We start from the raw sequence: 24,699 nt of genomic DNA, 5'->3' as shown, positions 1-24,699 counted from the left end.
AATTGCTCCCCGGGCGCCGCAGCATGGCTGCCCACTGCTCCGGGTGTGTGTTCACGGTGTGTGTGTGTGTGTGTGTGTGTGTGTGTGTGTGTGTGTGTGTGTGTGTGTGTGTGTGTGTGTGTGTGTGTGTGTGTGTGTGTGTGTGCATTTGTTCACTACTCACTGCTGTGTGTGTGCACTTTAAATGCAGAGCACCAATTTCGAGTATGGGTCACCATACTTGACAATACTTCACGGCTTTTTTTACTTTACTTAATTTAAAATGAAAACGGATAATATATAAAAATTCAAAATATTAATAAGGGGGAAAGGAAAGTGGTGTGTGTCCAAGTATGGTGACCCATACTCGGAATTTGTGTTCTGCATTTAACCCATCCAAGTGTACACTCAGTAGTGAACATACACCCGGAGAAGTGGGCAGCCAATGCTGCGGCGCCCGGGGAGCAGTTGGGGGTTCGGTGCCTTGCTCAAGGGTCTCACCTCAGTCGTGGTATTGAGGGTGGAGAGAGTGTTGGTTATTCACTCCCCGACGGACCTGAGACTAAAAATGACTAATAAATCAATGATACTAAAATAACACTGCTACTGCATTTAAAGCTGGGATTTACTTTGTTTATTTGAAAATGGTTTGTTTTTAACATGTCATTCAATTTTTTGTGTTAAAAATCTTGATACCTTTTAGTTCATAATTTCAATAATTTATTATCCCTTTTATGGATTGTTTCCCCTGTTGTTATTATTGTGTGCAGAGCCAGTGGAAAGTTGTGTGCGTCAGGATAAGAGTGTGTTCCTCATAGACTCTACAGATCAACCACTGGAAATCAAACTACAGAGTATTCAAGAGGTTATTAACCAGGTAAACATTAACACACACACACACAGTCACAGCTGTGTCAAAACTTTGTGTTTGTGTGTCTGTGTTCAGGACAAGCACTGTCTGCTTCAGCTGGGCTTGAATCATGTGGAGAATCTCCTAAAGCAGAGCATCTATCCCATCATCATCTACATCAAACCCAAAGACAAGAAGGGACGCAAGTTCAGGTGCGGATCTGTATCTTTCTGTCTCTTGACATTGTACTCACAACATCAACCCGACATTGAGCTCTTGATATCACGCAAACATTAATCCCCAATGAAACCTGTGTGTGTGTGTGTTTCAGGAAGCTGTTATCGGGTCACCGAGAGGAGGACCTGATGGAGACCTGTCAGATGGAGGAGCTACAGCTCGAGACTCTTCCTGTGATGTTCAGCACGGTGGAGCCAAACGTGTGGAGCAGCACGGATGAGCTTCTGGCCGTCATACGCAGCACAATCCTGAGCCAGCAGAGTGCCATGGTGTGGCTGGAACAGGAGCGACTCCAGTAGATACGCTTCCTAATGCGTTTCACACTTACTGTTGTTTAGGATTGGTTATGGGACAGATGGTTAATGACCATACCTGTCATATAGTGGTTACATCTCATATACTTCATAATGTGAATCCACTAATTTGAATAAAAAGAAAATAAAAAATATATTTGAACAAACTAATGCTGGAGATTGGGTTTTCTAAAGTTTTATGCTCATTTACATTTATGCATTTAGCAGACGCTTTTATCCAAAGCGACTTACATTGCATTCAAGTTACAGTTTTTACATTTGATCAGCTCTTCATTTTATCAGTTCATGTTTTATATCACCTTTTTACTGTGCACTTCATTGAAGTAGTTCAACTTTAGATATCACGGAACTGTACTGTATGTTCTTTTTTGAGATGTATCTGTGAAATTATCTGTATTTATTATGATCTCCAACCAGGAGAACTGCATGACTACATTCATACAGTGTTTGGGATTGACTACCATCAGGGGTTACAACAATAGAAAATATTTTTTATATTAATCAAATCTGTGATCCATATATTATCCATATGACTGTAAAGCAGCTCATGTTCAGATCTTCTCAATGTCACAATCATTTCCAGCATCAACCTGCTCCACTCGTGGGTGAGAGGAAAAGACCATCTTTTAGATAAACATTTACATTTGAAAAAGCTTCAAGCATCTTGGGATTTTGCAAGTCATCTTAAAACACATACAAACCAGGGACATATCTGCTGTGAAGCCTGATGAGGCATGTTAGTACTTTTGCTCCTTTGCATCTCTTGTTTTAAACTAGTATAAAACAACCAAAGAACACACTTTACAGACTCTTCATATTTATTATTGGTATTTGATGATTTGTAAATTGCACATTTTCAATAAAACATTTGCAATTGGTTGTATAAGGCATTTTCATGCATGTTTGGCTTGAGTTTTGTTGTGCTTGCACAAAGGTTCAATTCTCTCTTAAAAAATGTTTCGCAAAGCTACTTCTCAATCTATTCTCAATTTAGTTGGCAATTCATCAGCAGAAAACAAACAGCAGGACTTAAATCTCCCTCGATGAAACTAAACACGAATCGGGCGTCTCTTTCAGAAACGCCAAGTTATTTTTGGTTCCATCGTTCTGTGCTTTATTTAAGCTGCTTGCAATCATCTGCACTAATAGCAGTGATACTAATTATTGGAAACATGCTTCATTTTAAAGACGGAGTTAACAAGTTCAAGATAAAAGATGTAAAATCATTGCTCGAAAAGGATTTTAAATCTTTTATCTTCAACTTATTAACTCCGCCCTCAATACATTTCCATTGCTTGAAAATAAAGCATGTAATAGTAGCAGGTTTAAGCCAAGCTTATTTCAGTTAGTCTGACCTATTTTGAACCAAATCAACTGACAATAAGTCAGACTAACTGAAATAAACCTGAGGGGTATTGCACAAAAGTAGAATTAAGAAAGCCAGGATAACAGAACAGTCGCAGCTTGACCTAGTTTAATCAGTGCATCCTGTCTTAATCCGTTGCACGTTTGCTGAGCCAGGATGAGAACGCGTGGATATGTCAAGCCAGGAGTATACAGGTCCTTTTCAAAAAATTAGCATATTGTGATAAAGTTCATTATTTTCTGTAATGTACTGATAAACATTAGACTTTCATATATTTTAGATTCATTACAACACAACTGAAGTAGTTCAAGCCTTTTATTGTTTTAATATTGATGATTTTGGCATACAGCTCATGAAAACCCAAAATTCCTATCTCAAAAAATTAGCATATCATGAAAAGGTTCTCTAAACGAGCTATTAACCTAATCATCTGAATCAACTAATTTACTCTAAACACCTGCAAAAGATTCCTGAGGCTTTTAAAAACTCCCAGCCTGGTTCATTACTCAAAACCGCAATCATGGGTAAGACTGCCGACCTGACTGCTGTCCAGAAGGCCATCATTGACACCCTCAAGCAAGAGGGTAAGACACAGAAAGAAATTTCTGAACGAATAGGCTGTTCCCAGAGTGCTGTATCAAGGCACCTCAGTGGGAAGTCTGTGGGAAGGAAAAAGTGTGGCAGAAAACGCAGCACAACGAGAAGAGGTGACCGGACCCTGAGGAAGATTGTGGAGAAGGACCGATTCCAGACCTTGGGGGACCTGCGGAAGCAGTGGACTGAGTCTGGAGTAGAAACATCCAGAGCCACCGTGTACAGGCGTGTGCAGGAAATGGGCTACAGGTGCCGCATTCCCCAGGTCAAGCCACTTTTGAACCAGAAACAGCGGCAGAAGCGCCTGACCTGGGCTACAGAGAAGCAGCACTGGACTGTTGCTCAGTGGTCCAAAGTACTTTTTTCGGATGAAAGCAAATTTTGCATGTTATTCGGAAATCAAGGTGCCAGAGTCTGGAGGAAGACTGGGGAGAGGGAAATGCCAAAATGCCTGAAGTCCAGTGTCAAGTACCCACAGTCAGTGATGCTGGTGTTGGTCCACTGTGTTTTATCAAGGGCAGGGTCAATGCAGCTAGCTATCAGGAGATTTTGGAGCACTTCATGCTTCCATCTGCTGAAAAGCTTTATGGAGATGAAGATTTCATTTTTCAGCACGACCTGGCACCTGCTCACAGTGCCAAAACCACTGGTAAATGGTTTACTGACCATGGTATTACTGTGCTCAATTGGCCTGCCAACTCTCCTGACCTGAACCCCATAGAGAATCTGTGGGATATTGTGAAGAGAAAGTTGAGAGACGCAAGACCCAACACTCTGGATGAGCTTAAGGCCGCTATCGACGCATCCTGGGCCTCCATAACACCTCAGCAGTGCCACAGGCTGATTGCCTCCATGCCACGCCGCATTGAAGCAGTCATTTCTGCAAAAGGATTCCCGACCAAGTATTGAGTGCATAACTGAACATAATTATTTGAAGGTTGACTTTTTTTGTATTAAAAACACTTTTCTTTTATTGGTCGGATGAAATATGCTAATTTTTTGAGATAGGAATTTTGGGTTTTCATGAGCTGTATGCCAAAATCATCAATATTAAAACAATAAAAGGCTTGAACTACTTCAGTTGTGTTGTAATGAATCTAAAATATATGAAAGTCTAATGTTTATCAGTACATTACAGAAAATAATGAACTTTATCACAATATGCTAATTTTTTGAAAAGGACCTGTATAGTTTGGATAAATGCACGTTCACGGCATTCTTAAAAAGATCACGAAATCGATCACAGAATCACCGATGCAAAAATCGACAAAACCCGTGCGGCATACTTTTCGCCTAATGAGCAACAGCTTCTTATGGAAAAGTATGAAGAAGTGAAACATATAAGTAAAAAAAGGCAATACAGCTGCTGTAATAAAACAAAGAGAGAATGCCTGGCAAACAATAGCGGACCGATTGAATGCGTAAGTAGTCCAAATAACCAGTGCTCCACTGAAACCCTCATAATTACAATTCAAGGAGTTACTTGTCATTTTCCAAAATAATTGTATACTTTGCCTTAAATGTGACCAGTGGACATGCATTTAACATGAAGAATAATTGCAAACACCTACCCACTATGTGCATCTATTTGATCTATTTAGTTTCTTTTATGTCTATAATCTGTTTAATCTTTTTACTCTTATCTATTTGTATGTAGGTTTTGTTTCTAATTGATTTGATGTAATCTATAATCAGATAATTTGCTCTATTTTTATCCATCTAATCTATTTTATCATTTGTATCTATCTATCCCACAGCCATATCACCCTGTAGCCCAAGACTGGTTGCCCACTGAAGCTAAGCAGGGTTGAGCTGGTCAGTACCTGGATGGGAGACCTCCTGGGAAAACTAGGTTGCTGTTGGAAGAGGTGTTAGTGAGGCCAGCAGGGGGTGCTCACCCTGTGGTCTGTGTGGGTCCTAACACCCCAGTATAGTGACGGGGACACTATACTGTCAAAAAAAGCACCGTCTTTTGGATGAGATGTTAAACCGAGGTCCTGACTCTCTGTGGTCATTAAAAATCCCAGGATGTCTTTCGAAAAAAGTAGAGGTGTAACCTCGGCATCCTGCCCAAATTTCCCCATTGGTCTCTGACCATCATGGCCTCCTAATCATCCCCTTACACTGATTGGCTTCATCACTCTGTCTCCTCTCCACCAGTAAGCTGGTGTGTGGTGGGCGTTCTGGCGCACTATGGCTGCCGTCGCATCATCCAGGTGGATGCTGCACACTGGTGGTGGACGAGGAGACACCACCCGTCACAATGTAGAGCGCTTTGAGTGCTTAGAGAAGCAGAAAAGCGCTATATAAATGTAATTTATTATTTATTATTATTCCTCTTAAAGAACAAACATGTCTGGCCAAAAAAGGACTTGGCAGCAAGTCAAGATTAAATGCAAGAATATTTTGCAGGCTGGTAAGTGACTTGTTTGCGGAGAACATAGGTGACATGTTTGCTGACATTTTATTGTCGGTGCTGATTTTAGCAATAAAAAAAAAAAAGTCATGTACGGGGGGTGGCCCTCCAACCCAAGACTTCACCACAGCAGAGGAGCTGGCCCTGGACTTAAATAAAGGGAAGCCAGTGATTGAAGGGATCCAGGGAGGGACAGCCACTGACTCTGGCCCAGCAAGGGATACTGGCCTCTTCATACAAGGTACATTATTGCCATACAACTGCACATGGAAAATATTGAAATCCATATATATTTTGTAATGTGGACTGTGTGACTTTGCCTTACCTTGCAGTGGCTGGCAACACCCTTACACTTTTGGAGCCACCAGACTATGATTCGCCGGTGAGTACTCTTTATTAATCATAGGCTTTGCATGTCCTGTCAAAAATATCAATACAAGTATTGAATATGGCAGAGGGAAGCCACATCTACGGCAGTGGAGTGCACTTCTGCCGATGATGAGACCGTGTCGCTGGACTCCAGAAGGCTCGAGGTATCATGTCAATTTTGTGGAAATGGACACATTTTTTTAAGTTCATAATAGATAAGTCAGGGAAGTGTTACTAATAGAAAATATCATTTGTAACAGGATCCTGACATTGGGCAGCCTGGTAACATAGTGAGTATTGCCTAAAGTAAATTTACATTATGCAAAAATTCTGCTATGCTAAATAAAAGGTGTTGACAGAATTCACAAACTGTCAGATATCTCTACACAACACATCTTAAGAGACAGATCGAGCTGACAGAAGTCAAGATTGATGTGAACAAAAGAAAGCTGCAGGACATGGACCTTGAGATGCAAATTAAACGCAAGACACTGAGGAAACTAGAACTGGAAATCCAGAAACTAGAAAGAGAAGTAAGTGACTTCAGTTCATACTGTAACCATGACTGTAACACAATGTATTAATCATCATAATTGTTTCTCTCCAAAGCTGACAAGTGATAACAGCTAAATAATAAAAGAAAAATATTCCAAAACCAATGTGGTCTTGTAACTTTTTTTTTTATGAATGTCAAGTACACTTTATAGTTATTGAGCCAGTGAAGTGGAACTAGAATTTGGGAAGATAACCACAGTGTGTGCTACCGATGCCAAATAAAATTCATGTACACATGAAAAAGTTATATAGCCTACATTATCCCTTATTAAGGGATGGGCTAAATCAAAACTAAATTAACTGAAATAATTTGCAATGTATTGTTCTCTAACAAGTCTACCATTTCTGTTATCTGGGAATATGGCAGCATTGTCCCAATCAACATCCAAAGCAACTCTGGGAGCCCTTTCTTTTCTTAGGCTGGCAATATTGTGCAGCACTGTGCAGGCAACAGTCACGTCACATGTTCTGTCTGGGGAGACCCTCAGGTGGTGCAGGCACTGAAATAGTGATTTCAGGAGGCCGAAGGTCATTTCAATTCGAGCCCTGGTTTTGGCATGGGCATGGTTGTAAGCTTGCTGTGCTGGAGTTTGGGGGTCTGTAAGGGGAGTCATCAGAAATGTCTCACAGGCATAGCCTTTGTCCCCCAGCAGCGCACACCAGAGAACTCCCCTGCGAATACAAAACATAATTCTTACAAGTACTGTACTCTTGATGTTCAAGGTGCTTAAAAAAAATGGGGTGGCTTACCTAGAGAGGAGTCTCTGGTGAATTCTACTGGCCCGAAAGATTCTGGAGTCATGGACTGAGCCAGGCCACTTTGCCTCTAAATTTGTGATAGGGCAGTCAGCATCACAGATCATCTGTAAAAATATATAGCCTATTAAGGTCATTTAATGCACAGAATAATTATGTAGCTGACAGTAACCATAACTCATTCTTAACTGAACATTGACACAGTGGAAGGATTTCCTGTTAACAATCTGAGGGGCGTTGGATACGAATATGGGTGCAATCCACTGTACCAATTACATTAGGAAAAGCTGTAAAACAAAATAATGAGTGTCATACTGTGACTGCTAATGTACCATTTGTAGTAATCTGTTATTATTCGTGTTACCTGCAATCTTGTAGAACTCCTCCTTGATGTGGATGAATGTTCTGTGACCAGGGAAGGTGATAAATATGTGCACAAGAGATTTCAATGTCAGACTTACATTTCTTATTGTGCGGCAAATAGTGGCTTTATTGAGGTTTTCTGAATCACCGACAGAATACAGAAACATGCCACTTGCAAAGACTCGCAGTTCTACGCAGACCACCTGTGGGACAGTGAGAGCATGGCTCCGTGCTGTCCTGTGCTGTATGTTTGGACCCAGCAGCCTACACAAATATCTGATGCCATCACCTGAGAAACTGTACCTCTCAGTCAGATATTCGTCTGAAAAGGCCAATGGGTCTGCCCTATCTCGGAAGACTCTTTCATGCCTGAATGCTCGTCTGAGTATTAAAACTTCCTCATCAACTACATCATCCAACAAAGGGCAAACCATTGTGAATAGGAAACACACAAATCTTTAGTCTATATATACTACATATTGACCTCATTACGGACTTAATTGAAACCACATTTGCAACTTCATGAGCCATTTCTTATCTCATCAACTGCAATAAAATATAATATATTGACATTTGTTCTCATTCAACAGTACATTTCTACTCTATACTTGCATATATAGATATACACAGTCTATATTCTATTTCTCATATTGTATAGTATAGTTCTTTTGCACTGTGTTGGCATTCATTGTGGACAGCAAAGTAATAATTGCTCAGGAAAATCCGCTTTCCTCACTGGGTGTATGACAATAAATGCTTTAAATCTCGAATAATATATATATTCATCAAACCTCTGACAGTGAAATGAACAGCAGTTTTCAATAATAACTAAAATAACAGTACGCATACTTAGATGAATGACAGTATATCTACCCCCGGTTTCATAGACAAGGCTTAAGCTAGTCCCAGACTAAAATGCATGTTTGAGCTGTCCCAACTGAAAATATCTTGCTCTGACATATCTTAAAATATGTCAGTGTCATTGTTCTGTGTCAAGATGCACACCTGTAATGTTTTCTTCTTAGGCATTTTTGTAAAAGTTGTTTAAATATCTTAATTGAACTAAGGCCTAGTCCTGGCTTAAGCTAAGCACCGTTTGTGAAACCGGGCCCTAGTATTTTAATGCAGGACCATGAAGTGACTACAACACAATATCTAGTAGGATTTAGGGAGGAACTAGCCGATAAATCACTAGGATTAATCTTAGCCTGGATGTTAGCCTGCTCCGGAGCAGGCTACCTGCAAAGTGTAAATCTCCATAGTAACTTAATGTAGATTAATTTAGCCTCCCTTCATGCAACCGAGTCAGGGCTAAATTCAGACAGGATAACTGGAAAATCCCAGCTTAATCCCTTATCTTGCTTTTGTGCAATACCCCTCTGGCTTATTTGGTAAACTTGTTTTATGAAACAGGCCCCTGTATGTATTATGTTTTAAAGCTAAACTAGATTGTAATAAACCGACCAAATTATTCCAGGTTGGAGGTTAATTATTGAAATTAACGAGCTTAATGATTCCAATTAAGAGCGTTTAAATATTGGCCATTGGTGCAGGTGATTGAGAGTGACAGAGCTTGATAGAGTTCTGCAGTGTTTCTGAAGTTCGTGACCTGATTTGGGGCTATAGTCTTGGATGATTGTGCTTCATGGCTATGAAGGCGATTTGTGTTTGGAAAGGGCTCATTTTAGCCCTTTTCTTCTTTGCTGTTGATGGACAGAGATCCAGACCGTAAGTAAATTGGTTTTGAGAGAGAAAAGTTGTTTTTGTTTTAACCTGTTTCCTTGTGGTCCGTTTTTAGTCTCTCCTATTATGGAATGTTTGCTGATCTGATTTATTACTGCTGATGATAAATGTCAGTCTGATGTTTTCACAGATCCTTCTTGGTGACGTTTCCTGCGCTGATTGAGTCTGGCTCTGCTGCCAACTTTTGTTGGAGTCTCTTAAAACCCAACGAAAGTCTCACAATGACCATGTTTCTGGTTGATGAGAAAAATAGGACAACCCTGCTTGGGCAGCGGAGCTCTTTGACAGAGTTTCACAGCTGTTTTAGATTTCAGGTTTGTCAATGTGTGGCACATGCAACACTCATCCCCCCTCATCCTTAACAATGTGTTTCTTTACAGGCTCCTCGAGTAGATGGTGAATTAGTGCAGAGCTTGAGGGTGATACTTCAAGGGAGGTTCTTCAAAATGACTGAAGAGAGGAAAGTGATGTTTAGATCCTACCTGCCTTTGACCTTCATCCAAACAGACAAACCCATCTACAACCCAGGACAAACTGGTGAGCTACAAATGACCCTTGGATAAATGCTAGAAGTGATCAGAACTTGGCTTAATGGACTCCCCTTGTTCAAATTCTTTATCAATTTATCCGTGTCCCTTCTGCAGTCAACTTCAGGGTTGTGACCATGGATGCTAAATTTGTTCCTCTTGATCAAATGGTAAGGCCTGATCTGCTTCTAATCTTTCAGTGCCTTTTTTTAATTTTTATTTTTTTTAGTACTTGAATGCCTAATATTACTGTTTGTCTTTACAGTATAGTCTAGTGGTGGTGGAGGTAAGCTTGTTCTGGATCAGGTCTTTGGATAGAATCAACACTGGTTTACTTCTACATGTTCTCTGTTTTTACTTTAACTTTTGGCTTGCAGTTTCTTATTCCAAGCTTTGTCCCTCTCAATAGGACAGTCATAGTAACCGCATTGGTCAGTGGACAAATGTCTCATCAATGACATGGATATTGCAGCTTTCTCACCAGTTAAACCCAGAGGCTCAGGACGGGATGTACACATTGAGGGCTTTCATTGGTGACCGAATGTTCTCGCAGGTTTTTGAGGTGAAAAAGTATGGTAAGTCACCACATGTGATGTGCAACTGGTAGATCTGATGACACCTCTCCGGTCCTGACTTGAAGCATTTGTTTCTGGTTTAGTTTTACCCAAGTTTTCAGTCACTGAAACTGTACCGCAGATGCATAGTGTGGGAGATGTGGGACTGAAAGTTGAGGCTTGTGCCAAGTAAGAGTAAGCTCTTATTTTCTTGACGTTTTGTTTGGTGTGCGTTTGATCTCAACGTTTTTCTCAGATACACATATGGTCAACCTGTACCTGGTGACGCGTTGGTGGAAGTGTGTCGTGAGCCATTTCCATACTCTGTGGTCCCTGGCGTGTCTCGTGTGTGTCTAATTAAAACCACCAAGGTATGTGACTTGCTGTACAGAGCAGGATCTTTATTCCCCTCTTTTCTGCAAATTGCTGTTGGGCAGAATCCTCTCATTTCCAACCATTATTTCTCAGGAAATGAAAATACAATATTGAATTATTAAACATTGTATCATTAAAGTTGCAATTATACCTTATATTGCTATCATATACTGTTGTGTACCAACATTAACATTTCCCCAAAATCACGTTTAATCGGAGATAAGAATGCTGGCAGCAGCGCCGTCTGTGTTCATTAAAGTCTGTGGCCACGCTGAGCCTTTTGACGAGAAGGCTTCAATGGTAAACCAAAGCTAATGACCGTGGTTGCATGCATCTTCCTAAACTCCATTTTTAAAGGCTTAAAAATCTATCCTCAGAAACGATACATTACACCTTAGCACTACCATTACTTCAAGAGAGAGATGAACCATTATATAATTCATATAACGGAATCATGAATAACCAGTGTTTTGAGGACACTTGCCTCGAAGGACGTGTTGCTCGACGAGGATCCGTTGTGACTTTCAATCTTGAGACCTAATGCCGCGAGGCTCCTGTGGAGTTACGAGACTTCTCAGACAGTTGAAGTGTCCAACGGAGTTAAGAGATTTGCTCTAACCAAATCTAAAGTGTTGAAAAATGGCTAATTTGTAAATAAATAAAAAAACAGACCCATGTGGGGACTGGCCAATAGCATCGATTTGTGAAATGACGCTGCCAATTTGGACGTAGGTGGTTTCCACCCGACAGCGAAATCTACTCTTAAATCTGACTTTTTGTTCTGCTACCAGATGAACGACACTGGTTGTGCTTCCCTTACCTTCAGTACGTCAGCATTTTTCGGCACCAAATTTGAAGATAACCTGCAAGATTCATTTCTTGTTAACGTGAACGTCACCGAGGAGGGAACCGGTGAGTTGTTGGTAGATTTGAGCCAGTGACTTGTCTTTATTTGGTGCATTCATGTTTGTGGCACTACTGTCCTCCCAGACATGGTGATGTCCAAATCCACAACTGTGTCCATTACGTTTGAAGTTGGCAAGGTCACGTTTTTGGAGCTGCCAGGTTTCTTTGACACTGGATTAGTGATTAATGGAAAGGCAAGTTGAGGTTTATTTCTTAATAGAAAGTTATGCTCGCTGGTTACCTTTTTTTTTCTAACCTTCTTTCCCAACAGATCTTGGCATCTTATTTCAATGGGACTTCAATGGCAAGCAAGGCAGTCTATCTCCTGGATGGTAGCCAATGGCCCAACAAACTGCTGTTGAATCTGACCACAAACCAAAATGGACTTGCTACTTTCTCCCTCAACACTGCCGACTTCCCTAAAGCAGATCTGAATTTGGTGGTACGATTTGCCTTTTATCCTATTTTTAAATGAAGACTTCTTGCAAAAACCAATTCTATTATCCGGTTCCTCAGGCAAGTGCAACTGCAGAGGTTGTTTATGGTTATAAATCGCCATACTTCAGCACCGATACGAGGACTGTGTCGCTTTTCCATACTACTCCAGACAATCCAACATTCAGTGAACTGACAATAGTGAAGCTTGAGCAGCCACTGAAATGTGGCACCAAGTATCCAGTTTTGGTCAAGTATTTGTTTGTTGGAGAGACTGGTGACTACAGTGCAGACATCATCTATATGGTGAGTGGACTCTGGTTCTGTGACCCTTTGTTTTGATGACAGTGCTATAGTCCACTTGTAGACACTCTTTATGCACCAGTCTGTCTTCTGTCAGGTCTTATCCAGAGGAGTGATTGTTCGGCATGGATTTCAGAAGGTCACAGCGAGGGCTTTGAATACACTTACAAGTGGTACAGTGTCGTTTGAGCTGTCTGTCGGTGTCCCTATGGCTCCAGCAGTCCAGATTCTGGCCTTCTGCGTTCTGCCCAGTGAGAATATTGTTGCTACAAGTGCATCTTTTGACACTGAAACGTGTTTCCAAAACAAGGTATCTGGACCTTTCACCGCTCTACTTCATGCGAGTACTCATGATTTGTCCTTCAGCGTGTGAGCTGGTTCTTGTTCCAGGTGTCTCTGCAGTTTTCTCCTGATACGGCTGTTCCTGCTGAGGGAAACATTTTGACTGTCTCTGCTGAAGCAGGATCCCTGTGTGGCCTCGGCGCTGTTGATCAGAGTGTCCTGATCATGGAGTCCGGGAGACGTCTGACTGCAGAAGCGGTAACCATGTGCCACTGATCAGATCTCCTAGTTTAACTTGGCTGGATTAACATCTATTGCTGACATGCCTATTGGGGGGGTGGATTTTTTTTTTTTTTTTTTACTAAATCGTGTTTGACTAGGTTCCCCAATGTGCCATAGTTGGTTTGCTTCAAGATCCCCACCTGGGGTTTTCAAGCAAGCCCTGGAGCACCACAAGCAGTGCAACATTTTGTACGTTTCCCTTCTTGGACACCCAATCTGGTCTCTACGGAGCAGTTGAATTGGATGTTAAATCAGGGGGACACACAAACAGTACAGTGCCTTGGGTGCTCCAGGACATGTCTTAAATTTAGCTTAACGAGGTGTTTTTGACATTGACCCCCCCCCCCCCCTGTTTTTAGGTGTTCAACTTGCTCCCAGTGCGTTCGCTATCAGATTATCCATTTGGCGTTGAGGATGAACAGGAGTGCCTGAATGTTCGACCCCGTCGAGCTGTTCTTCCTGACCAAGCTTACGAAGCTTTCAAGGTAGGAAATGGCTTGTAATGTAGTGTGTGGTTTTTTTTTTTTTTTTTTTTTTTTTTTAAATGCGTCCTCTGCTTTGACAGAGTGTGGGGATGAAGGTTGCCACGAATCTGCCTGTCCGAGAACCTCACTGCCTGACGTACAGAGGCCTGAATTACTATCGCAACTTCCATGACGGTATGGCTGATAGGGTCTTGATCTAAGTGTCTCGTAAGTTTAAAGTGTCTAAGGCTTGCTGGATGATGGTCTGTATAGGGTTGTTACCGCAAAGGCCTAAACGGTGTTATTCCCGATATGGTGCATTGAATGGCAAGATGTACTAATTGGTGTTAACTAAGCTTTCAATGCAAAATGAATACTTATTCTGGTGACGTGAATCCTTGCATGTACCCTGCAAAACATGTAATGAAACGACTTGCACCCCTTAAGACCACCATTTAATATCTTATCTTGGAGTTAAGTGTGCTACCGCACCATCAGAATGGCTCTTAAAAATGAGAGCCTGGTGCACAGACTTCACTTATCTAATGAATGGACAAACCTCAGTTGGCTGTTGCAGTCCTGGTATTAATGGCTCTTCTCTTACAGTGATGTATGTTCGTGGTCCTGTAGCCTTTGCAATGGCTCCTGCACCAATGGCAGAGAGTGCTGGAGGCGAGAGCAGCTCCTTTGACGTGACCGTCAGGACTTACTTTCCAGAAACCTGGATCTGGCAGCTTGTTCAAGTGGGGTTAGTAAAGCATCTCGTTTCATGTAGTGCTTGAAGAACTTGTCTAGCTGGATCGGGTGACTTATAGGGTTGAATCCTAAATTCTGCCAGGCTGTGGCCCTCCAGGAACTGGGTTTGATTCCCCTGGGCCTGTTTTCACAATCTTGAGGCTAAAAGTAGCTCATAACTTGCCAATTTGGGAGAGAACCCTAAAATTGATGGGCAAGTCCGTCCTAAATTTAGGACCCCTAAACGTTTGCTTTCAGTGTTTTGATGTTAAAACTACCCTGATAGCGCACGTCCGTCTCGCAGATGTAAATCCAAACATGAAAGACATCTCCAAGACGTGTTTGCTCCTCTGCAATGCGTCTATAGGACGTTTCCTTTTAGATGTCAAATGGACTTCTATTGGATGTCTTTAAGAGGGTTATGATTCAGATGTCAGACGTTTGTACACCGCAGATGCTTTCCAGATCAAGAGATCTTTAACCTATCTTGCAGATGTACATGTGCTATCTGGGTAGCTCCTAAATCTGTGAAACGTTAGTAGTGAAGAGGACTCCTGAGTCACTAAGACCGAGCTACAAACTACCCTAAAATGGCTGTTGCTGGCAATCTGCCTCAGAAGGAAAGCTTGGGGCTAACCTTTTAAAAATAAAGTTTCTAAAATACTTGCGTTCTATGTCCTTGTTTTCATTAACATCCAGTTGTGTGGCTTTTTTTTTAACTGTTTGCATGCATTACTATCAGCCAAGATGATTCTGCTGTTAATTAAAAGGCCATTTACGTAGACCTAGCCACTAACTGTTTTTGAAAAGCATGCATGTAAAAGGCAGACACTAAGCTGAACACTTGCTTAACTAGTGACGCTTATCCTGCGTTTTAATCTGTGGCACTTTTTTTTATTAAACCTTTTGAGTACAGCAACAGCATATTGTGCTGTACCATTTCTATGAATAAATCTGACAGTCTATCACTGTGCATGGTTGGTAAGCATGCTGAACTCATCCATAGCAACTAGGTAAACCCCACCCCCTTACTCTTACTATAAGGAAGTCTTTTAGCTAAAAGTTTGTCTCAGCAGCTTTATGAAGGGTTTAAAAACACTTGGCTACACTTTTACTGCCATTTAGGAGAAGTCTTAGCGGTAAGACTGTTTGTGACAACGGGCCCAGATCTAAAGCCACTTGGCCCCAATTGGTTTACCTCTCCTGCCCCCTTCATTTATACTTTCGTTTGTCCTTCAGAGACTCTGGATCCACACGAGTTCCCCTTAAGGTTCCTGACACCATCACCACATGGGAAACGGAAGCATTCTGCTTGTCCTCCAAAGGTTTTGGTTTGGCTCCTCCTGTTAAGATGACTGTCTTCCAGCCCTTCTTCCTGGAGCTCTCCCTGCCTTACTCCATCATCCGTGGGGAGTCTTTTGAGCTGAAGGCCACAGTCTTCAACTATCTGCCCAAGTGCATCAAGGTCTGGATTCACTAATGCAATGTGTCTTTGGTTGTGAGATCTATAATATCAGCTTACACATCTCTAACAGAACTGGAGTATGTCACCTTGCTTTGAGCTCTCACTGCAAGATGTAGAGAAGATGCCCTTATCTTTACTAAATGTGCACTAACAATGTGACTTTCATTGGCAGGTTAAAATGAGTCCAGCTCCCTCCTCGAACTTCACACTTCAACCTCTTAATGAGCTTTACTCATCGTCCCTCTCTGCCAATGGGAGAAAGACCTTCAAATGGATTCTCTCAGCTTCTGTTCTCGGTCTGTTTTGGACTTTATTTCTTTCCTCCTTCCTAAATTGAGGTGTTGTTGCTCTCTTCCTGTCTGTCTCTGCAGGACCTGTCAATGTGACCGTCAGTGCTCAGGCTGAACCATCCCAATGTGGCACTGTGTTTGTGCCTGCGCCTGAGAGAGGACGTGTTGATGTAGTCTCGCGAAGTCTACTTGTTCTGGTAAGTGTTAACCAACCTTCTGTAGCCTGATCGTGGAGCTCATGCTGCTTTACTGATTTGGTGCCTTTTGTCTTCTAGCCTGAAGGAGTTGAAAGGATCTTCACCCAGAATTGGCTACTGTGTCCAAAGGGTTTGTTTGGCTTTACAGGGAGGATGGATTTATTCAAACAATAGACTAGTACTCGGTGCTGATCTGTTCTGTCCACAGGAAGTGATGTTTCAGTAAACTCGGCTCTAAGGTTTCCAACAAATGTTATCCAGGGATCAGCCAGATGCTCCGTTTCAGTCCTTGGTAAAGTGTGGGTTTTCTTTTGAGGGGACATTCAACAATTTAGTTTCTAATATGGCTTTTTGGTTTGACCTTTTCCTCTAGGGGACATGATGGGCCGAGCACTAAAGAATCTTGCCAACTTATTACAGATGCCATATGGCTGTGGAGAACAAAATATGATCATTCTTGCTCCCAATATTTACATCCTGCAGTACTTGGAAGTCACAGGCCAACTCACCGACGCCATCCGACAGAACGCCACCAGTTACCTTCGGAAGGGTATGGATAAACCGATCCATTGTTTATTTGGACTAAATCCCAAATCCTACGTATTGGGGCATATTATGCTGTAATCTGTTTCCTGACCGAGTTCCCGGGGTTTTGTTTTTGACCTGTACAGGATACCAAGGGCAGCTGAACTACAGACACAGTGACGGTTCATACAGCACATTTAGTTATGGTGCATCCAATACATGGTGCGTTTCATAGTATTCTTGTGTTGCACATTGTTGTGGTTTGTAACGAGACTTTTTTCATGGCCAGGTTGACCACCTTCGTCATGAGGTCTTTTGGCCTAGCAAAGCGTTTCATCTTCATTGATCCGAATGGCCTCCAGAGCTCAAAGGATTGGCTGATCAGCAAGCAGGGTTCAGATGGCTGTTTTATGCAGCAGGGGACTCTGTACCACAGTGACATGAAGGTGCGTGCTGGTTTTAAATGTGCCACAACTGATCTGAGTTGAGACCGCTCTTAATTATGCTGCTCCATTTTTAGGGTGGTGTTGGTGATAACGTGACCATGACCGGCTACATTGCTGCATCACTGCTTGAACTAGGCGTCCTTGTCACGGTAAAAACATGCCTACCAGCAGTTATACAAGCTCCTAGCAGCTGACCTTCAGTTACGTTGTGTGTTCCCCTTTGCTTTCAGGATCCAGTAATCACCAATGCCCTGTCTTGCTTGACGCCTTTTGTTGGGAACCTGGGAAACACTTATGCCACAGCTCTGCTGGCCTACACCTATAGTCTGGCTGGAGAGACCAGCACTTGTTCACAGCTTTTAAATGCCTTGGACAGGGTTTCCATTTCTGAAGGTGAAATTTTACCAGCTTGTTTGAGATTCACCATGTTCTTTTGCCGTCAACTTTCTCTCCTGTCTCTTCGTAAGGCGCTAAGCTCCATTGGTCTCAGACTACATCTGGTGACACTCTGGCGGTGGAGATCAGCTCTTATGTGCTGCTGGCGGTTCTCTCTGTACAGCCTCTCACGCCAGCTAATCTGAGCTATGCTAACCGCATTGTCAACTGGCTCGTGGCCCAGCAGAATCCCTATGGAGGCTTTTCTTCTACCCAGGTGTCTTAAAGTACCAAACAGAAGTGCAATCGTCCATATCGGAGTGGTTTTTAATCTGGTGCTTTGTTTTTAGGACACAGTGGTGGCTCTTCATGCTCTGTCTCTGTATGCCACTGAAGTGTTCAGCTTGACGGGCTCCAGCACCGTTACTGTAGAGTCATCTTCGGCAGGAGAAGTGTATAACTTTGATGTGATTCCGAAAAACAGGCTGCTATATCAGGAGAAGCCGTTGAAAAACATTCCTGGCGAATATAGTGTTAAAGCAAAGGGCTCCACCTGTGTGTCCGTGCAGGTCAGTATCTTCACCTGTTTAACTTCTGCTTCTGTTGAGCCGAATTCTAAATTTTGACTTGTGTTCCCAGGTTGCATGTTTCTACAATATCCCCACACCCATTAAAGCTGCCAGAACACTTGGCGTTGAGGTGACGGTGGTGAGGGACTGCAAAGTGCGTGGAGCTGATCTCACGTTGAACTTCACTGTAAGGTAAGAACAACTTGGCTGTGTAAAGATGCCCTAGTCAAACCGGACAGTCAAAGGCCGCTGTGTGCCTGAGCCGTTCTGTCCCATGAAAGGCAGACCAAATCATACTGTTCTGATGCACCACATCCCCTAGTATCAAAGCATGGTTGAAATGGCTGCCACCTGAGCAGCATTAAACCATTATTGTTGAGACTTGTGTGGAGATTGTAAATTCAGAAGAGCTTGACTTGACGGCATTTTCCCCTCCATTCAGATACAATGGTGCAAAACCAACTACTAACATGGTTATCGTGGATATTAAACTCCTATCAGGTTTCACAGCAGATACATCACTGGTTCGTATGTTTGAATGAATTGTCAAGCCCCAAAATACTTGAAGCTGCTTCGGCTGCAAACAACGGTATCTATCTTCACAGCTTGGGTCTCCTCCAGATTCACTTGCACCATTAGTACAGCGGGTTGATGCTGGAGATGATCGTGTGCTCGTGTATCTGAAAGAGGTGAGATGCCCACTGGGTATATTCTCTATCTGCCCTCCTTCGTGTATATGTATGCTCATGTACTTCTCTTTATCCCTTCTCTCTCACAGGTTCCCAAAGGCGTCCCCATGACCTACAGGATGCAACTTAAACCGGTTATTGCAGTGCAGAATCTCAAGCCAGCAGTCGTTGAGGTTTATGACTACTATCAACCAAGTATGCATTCAGTGACTGTTTCTGGCCAAATTCTGTTAAACCCCATTAAGCTAATTTTCCCCTTTCTTTCAGGTGACTCGTTTGAGACCACGTACCTGCCCCCATGCCCATGATTGTGCTTCATGTCTGGCTTTAGAATTCATGAAAGAAATAAACTTAAATCAGTCACTTTGTTGCCTCGAGCATCTGTTTTATTTTCTTTGAAGCTGGTCAAAACTCAAACTTCTGTTTGACCTGTGATCTGAGGTTCTTACATGGTTGAAATGCATTTGTCCACACAGTGGCTGTTAAAGGGGTAGTTCACTCAAATTCTGTCGTTCCGAACCCTTAAGACCTTGGTTCCAAGAGATGAACGAATCACGATTTGAAATCTGAGAGCATTCTGACCCTCCATAGACATCAACGGTAGGACATCAGTGGTTCAACCGTAACTTTACAAGGCTAAGAATACGGCTTCATTCAACAATTCTTCTCCACATCACCCTAGGTGCCATTATGCCGAGTATTAGGACTAGGGATGTGCATCTCCTCACTGAGGCTGAGCCAATGCACAGCCTACAATACATTAACGATGCATAAAGCAGCTACCGACGTGATTCACCCTATTACAATGCCGTGTCATTCAATGCAATATGATGTAATGGAAAGAGATGATTGCTCTCTTCGGTACAGACAGCAAATCCTAAATTCTTAACCTGTTAACCATCACCGGCGCACTGAACGCTCTTTGTTTGCATGTGTCATTGTTTTCTAACAGAATAAATTAAACGGGACAAAGTTAATCTTGACAAACTATATCATTCTGAAGGTTTAAGCCTCAAGCATCGATGACAGATCGCTGTTTTTCGATGGAAAGCTTAAGGAATGTATTTGCTACATTTGTGTAAGCAGTACACATCAAAACATGCAGAGTAAAAAAAATCAGTACGTACCTTTTTATCATTGTAATAACGAGTCACAAACGCGTCCACTGCTGAAATCCCAGTTTAGTTAGAGGTAAGGGTCCACAGAACAACATCCCAGCGAGCACTTTTAGTCCAGCGACACAACATTGTAATAAGGATGACTATTCCTTTGTTTTAATTTCTTCTGGAGTTATTGTTCGCGTCTGTAAATTACGCTCAAAAACAGAGTCTTGGTGGTAAAAAACAACACTGTGCTGTAGCATACAGTTTTACAAACAGAATGAGATCATCCACGGAAAAAAGTCTCAAGCGGAATATAGTTTATTTGAATTTGGCGCTCTCTCCAGACAGCGAGTGACGCAGCTGTTATCTGAGCGGGCCGTAACTTGGCGATCTGCTTTTCCATAAACTTTTTTTTTTTTTTTTTTTTTTCTCTAACATTTTGTGTATTGTGTGGGGAATGTGGCCGTATCTGCATGATTATCTGTATGGACGCAATACATTTGGTGGTTATTTTTTCTCAAACGGGGGCTGGGGGGACTATAAATATTTTCAGAAAAAATATTGCAGGAATCGCATTTATTTTTTTTTCATGGTATCGTCTTCAAATTTGAAATATAAACTCATGAGACGCGTGGCTTTCAACCCATTACTTTTCTGGATTGCTCCAGGACATATTTCATGTATATGAAATAAAAAAACATTCAGTGTGGGAAAATATTTTTCAATGCACATGTGTCTATAACTTTTTCTTTTTGAGCATTATCAACTCTGGATTATAGATAGTAAAGCCAAGAGTGTCTTCTTTCCAAAGATGCCTAATTTGTTTGTGTAGCGCACTTTGTCAGGAAATGTTACCTTTTTAATTTAGGTATGTTATTTTTACCTGTGAGGCCCCAAATGGGGGGTGATGGTTAACAGGTTAAGTGAAAGAAAGTGAAGAGGACTTTGACGATCTTGAAGAAGTTTATTGATGCATAGCAGTGACAAAGTACATGTAGTACCTTGGGTTCAACGGAGTCGGAATGAGTCCCGAACATAAGTTCTAACTTTTTGTACATTTCCAGTCTACATGTAAATGAAGATGCTCGTTTTGTAACAGCTGTGGTCTGTAGGTTAAGTTCTGACACCCCTTTGTCTGAGGTGGTTCTCTGTGTCCCACACCTGCTACCATTTTACAATTGGTCACCTTTTGCTCAGGATTGATCATCCCAAATGGTCTACAAACAACTGTTGACTTATTTCCCAAAATGGCTTAATTATAGAGAATGAGCATGATCAAATATATTGTGGAGTGGAAGTTGGGTCGAGGCAGACTATAGATTCTTACAGTCCCCTCTTTGATGCTCTTGGCCCAAAAGAAGCATCACATCCACTCCCTTACACAGATTACACCTCCCTTCCTGGGTATAGTGCCCAGTGGCGGTGAAGCCCTGTCTTAGGTTGTCCCCCTCTGGCCAAAGGAAAATCTTACCCGTCATTGGGTCATCACCTCATGCACACTGGTTATCGCTCCGTCTAATCAGGCAAAATTTAACAGAGACTTTTCTCAAATTTGGCAATTATTTTATTTATTTTTATTTTTTGGGGGGGGGTTTGGGAGAGGAGCACTTGAGAACCACAACAAAAAGTAAAAGGAATTTTCTAAATGTACTAAACATGATGACAGTACAAACATAGCCAAAGGAGCAAAAACATCAATCAACAGGCAACGTGTGTGTGCTGTTTTCTTCACATGTGTTCTGTCCCTTTTATCAATGTGAACATCCTTTGTCCACGTGTGTATTCAATAGACAATCCTGTATTTGAGTATGCATATGTGTCTTTCTAGTGTCATGTGCAGTGAGTCTGTGTCTTTGTGCATTTCTTTGTGTGGGTATGTCCTTTGCCCACTCGTTTTTCATCTTGGTGGAACGACTGCTGTCCATAGTCTCTGAAATGGTTTGATCTCTCCTTGTTTCTCTTTTCCATTTTTTTATTCTTTTTACTTTGAAAGTCCTTCTAGAAGCAGTCAATGCTGTTGTTGCAGTTTGTGAAGTTCCATCAGGCCCATCCATCCCATGGTGGGTTTCTAAATCTTTTTGGCTTGGAGTCCTGAATCTTGTAGGTCTGGAAATCTCTGGATTTCTGGTTCTGATGATCACTCTGTTCTTTAATAAGTCTTTTTCTTGTGGAAGTTTCCTGGCTCCACTAGTTCTGCTGGCCTTCTTGTCCTTCAGATGACCGAATCATCATTCTCCTGGAGGTACTTATAAAAATAAAGTTCCAAAAGAAAAAATGGAAATATAAAAAACTAATTCAAAATTTAATACTATTATCAAAAAAACAAAATGGATAATCTTAAACTTAAGGGGAAGTCGTGGCCTAATGGTTAGAGAGTCGGACTCGTAATCGAAAGGTTGCGGGTTCGAGTCCCCGGCCGGCAGGGATTGTAGGTGGGGGGAGTGAATGTACAGCGCTCTCTCCACCCTCAATACCACGACTGAGGTGCCCTTGAGCAAGACACCGAACCCCCAACTGCTCCCCGGGCGCCGCTGCATGTGTGTGTGCGTGCGTGCGTGCGTGCGTGCGTGCGTGCGTGCGTGCGTGCGTGCGTGCGCGTGCATTTGTTCACTACTCACTGCTGTGTGTGTGCACTTGGATGGGTTAAACGCAGAGCACCAATTTCGAGTATGGGTCACCATACTTGACAATACGTCACGACTTTTTTTACTTTACTTAATTTAAAATGAAAACGGATAATATATAAAAATTCAAAATATTAATAAGGGGGAAAGGGAAGTGGTGTGTGGCCAAGTATGGTGACCCATACTCGGAATTTGTGCTCTGCATTTAACCCATCCAAGTGTACACTCAGTAGTGAACATACACCCGGAGAAGTGGGCAGCCAATGCTGCGGCGCCCGGGGAGCAGTTGGGGGTTCGGTGCCTTGCTCAAGGGTCTCACCTCAGTCGTGGTATTGAGGGTGGAGAGAGTGTTGGTTATTCACTCCCCGACGGACCTGAGACTAAAAATGACTAATAAATCAATGATACTAAAATAACACTGCTACTGCATTTACAGCTGGGATTTACTTTGTTTATTTGAAAATGGTTTGTTTTTAACATGCCATTCAATTTTTTGTTAAAAATCTTGATACCTTTTAGTTCATAATTTCAATAATTTATTATCCCTTTTATGGATTGTTTCCCCTGTTATTATTATTGTGTGCAGAGCCAGTGGAAAGTTGTGTGCGTCAGGATAAGAGTGTGTTCCTCATAGACTCTACAGATCAACCACTGGAAATCAAACTACAGAGTATTCAAGAGGTTATTAACCAGGTAAACATTAACACACACACACAGTCACAGCTGTGTCAAAACTTTGTGTTTGTGTGTCTGTGTTCAGGACAAGCACTGTCTAGTCCAGCTGGGCTTGAATCATGTGGAGAATCTCCTAAAGCAGAGCATCTATCCCATCATCATCTACATCAAACCCAAAGACAAGAAGGGACGCAAGTTCAGGTGCGGATCTGTATCTTTGTCTCTTGACATTGTACTCACAACATCAACCCGACATTGAGCTCTTGATATCACGCAAACATTAATCCCCAATGAAACCTGTGTGTGTGTGTGTTTCAGGAAGCTGTTATCGGGCCACCGAGAGGAGGACCTGATGGAGACCTGTCAGATGGAGGAGCTACAGCTCGAGACTCTTCCTGTGATGTTCAGCACGGTGGAGCCAAACGTGTGGAGCAGCACGGATGAGCTTCTGGCCGTCATACACAGCACAATCCTGAGCCAGCAGAGTGCCATGGTGTGGCTGGAACAGGAGCGACTCCAGTAGATACGCTTCCTAATGCGTTTCACACTTACTGTTGTTTAGGATTGGTTATGGGACAGATGGTTAATGACCATACCTGTCATATAGTGGTTACATCTCATATACTTCATAATGTGAATCCACTAATTTGAATAAAAAGAAAATAAAAAATGTATTTGAACAAACTAATGCTGGAGATTGGGTTTTCTAAAGTTTTATGCTCATTTACATTTATGCATTTAGCAGACGCTTTTATCCAAAGCGACTTACATTGCATTCAAGTTACAGTTTTTACATTTGATCAGCTCTTCATTTTATCAGTTCATGTTTTATATCACCTTTTTACTGTGCACTTCATTGAAGTAGTTCAACTTTAGATATCACGGAACTGTACTGTATGTTCTTTTTTGAGATGTATCTGTGAAATTATCTGTATTTATTATGATCTCCAACCAGGAGAACTGCATGACTACATTCATACAGTGTTTGGGATTGACTACCATCAGGGGTTACAACAATAGAAAATATTTTTTATATTAATCAAATCTGTGATCCATATATTATCCATATGACTGTAAAGCAGCTCATGTTCAGATCTTCTCAATGTCACAATCATTTCCAGCATCAACCTGCTCCACTCGTGGGTGAGAGGAAAAGACCATCTTTTAGATAAACATTTACATTTGAAAAAGCTTCAAGCATCTTGGGATTTTGCAAGTCATCTTAAAACACATACAAACCAGGGACATATCTGCTGTGAAGCCTGATGAGGCATGTTAGTACTTTTGCTCCTTTGCATCTCTTGTTTTAAACTAGTATAAAACAACCAAAGGGATA

The 24,699-nt window shown here is 41.9% G+C and overlaps 2 protein-coding genes across 2 annotated transcripts in view; both read left to right on the top strand.

Annotated features, from left to right (window-relative positions):
- Positions 1–1,365, top strand: part of LOC306868633 (caspase recruitment domain-containing protein 10-like) — a gene marked incomplete at both ends in the record, with an annotated part of 72,505 nt that extends 71,140 nt beyond the window's left edge. Inside the window, 3 exons of the mRNA XM_079414891.1 lie at positions 750–856; positions 926–1,041; positions 1,161–1,365. Coding sequence (XP_079271017.1) covers positions 750–856; positions 926–1,041; positions 1,161–1,365 — 428 coding nt within the window. The remainder of the gene's footprint in view (positions 1–749; positions 857–925; positions 1,042–1,160) is intronic.
- A 4,327-nt stretch (positions 1,366–5,692) lies between these two features.
- On the top strand, positions 5,693–23,886 carry LOC306868632 (alpha-2-macroglobulin-like; the record flags this gene model as incomplete). Its single annotated transcript, XM_079414890.1, has 43 exons — positions 5,693–5,756; positions 5,827–5,997; positions 6,089–6,138; positions 6,212–6,289; positions 6,386–6,415; positions 6,485–6,658; positions 7,852–7,856; positions 7,954–8,043; positions 9,673–9,856; positions 9,923–10,079; positions 10,187–10,239; positions 10,335–10,355; positions 10,479–10,644; positions 10,728–10,812; positions 10,880–10,994; positions 11,790–11,910; positions 11,989–12,098; positions 12,176–12,346; positions 12,421–12,645; positions 12,740–12,952; positions 13,033–13,182; positions 13,566–13,691; positions 13,772–13,865; positions 14,301–14,418; positions 15,645–15,870; positions 16,043–16,166; positions 16,242–16,357; positions 16,436–16,487; positions 16,566–16,649; positions 16,731–16,907; positions 17,029–17,104; positions 17,172–17,328; positions 17,403–17,477; positions 17,559–17,721; positions 17,796–17,980; positions 18,054–18,272; positions 18,343–18,464; positions 18,715–18,796; positions 18,878–18,961; positions 19,051–19,156; positions 23,275–23,381; positions 23,449–23,564; positions 23,682–23,886. The coding sequence occupies 43 exons, from the start codon at positions 5,693–5,695 to the stop codon at positions 23,884–23,886; spliced, it is 5,247 nt and encodes a 1,748-aa protein (XP_079271016.1).
- Positions 23,887–24,699: the final 813 nt, after the last annotated feature.

The sequence above is a fragment of the Barbus barbus genome (assembly GCF_936440315.1).
Source record: "Barbus barbus genome assembly, chromosome: 4".
Classification (NCBI taxonomy): Eukaryota; Metazoa; Chordata; class Actinopteri; order Cypriniformes; family Cyprinidae; genus Barbus; species Barbus barbus.
This window is presented reverse-complemented; position numbering and strand designations above follow the sequence as displayed.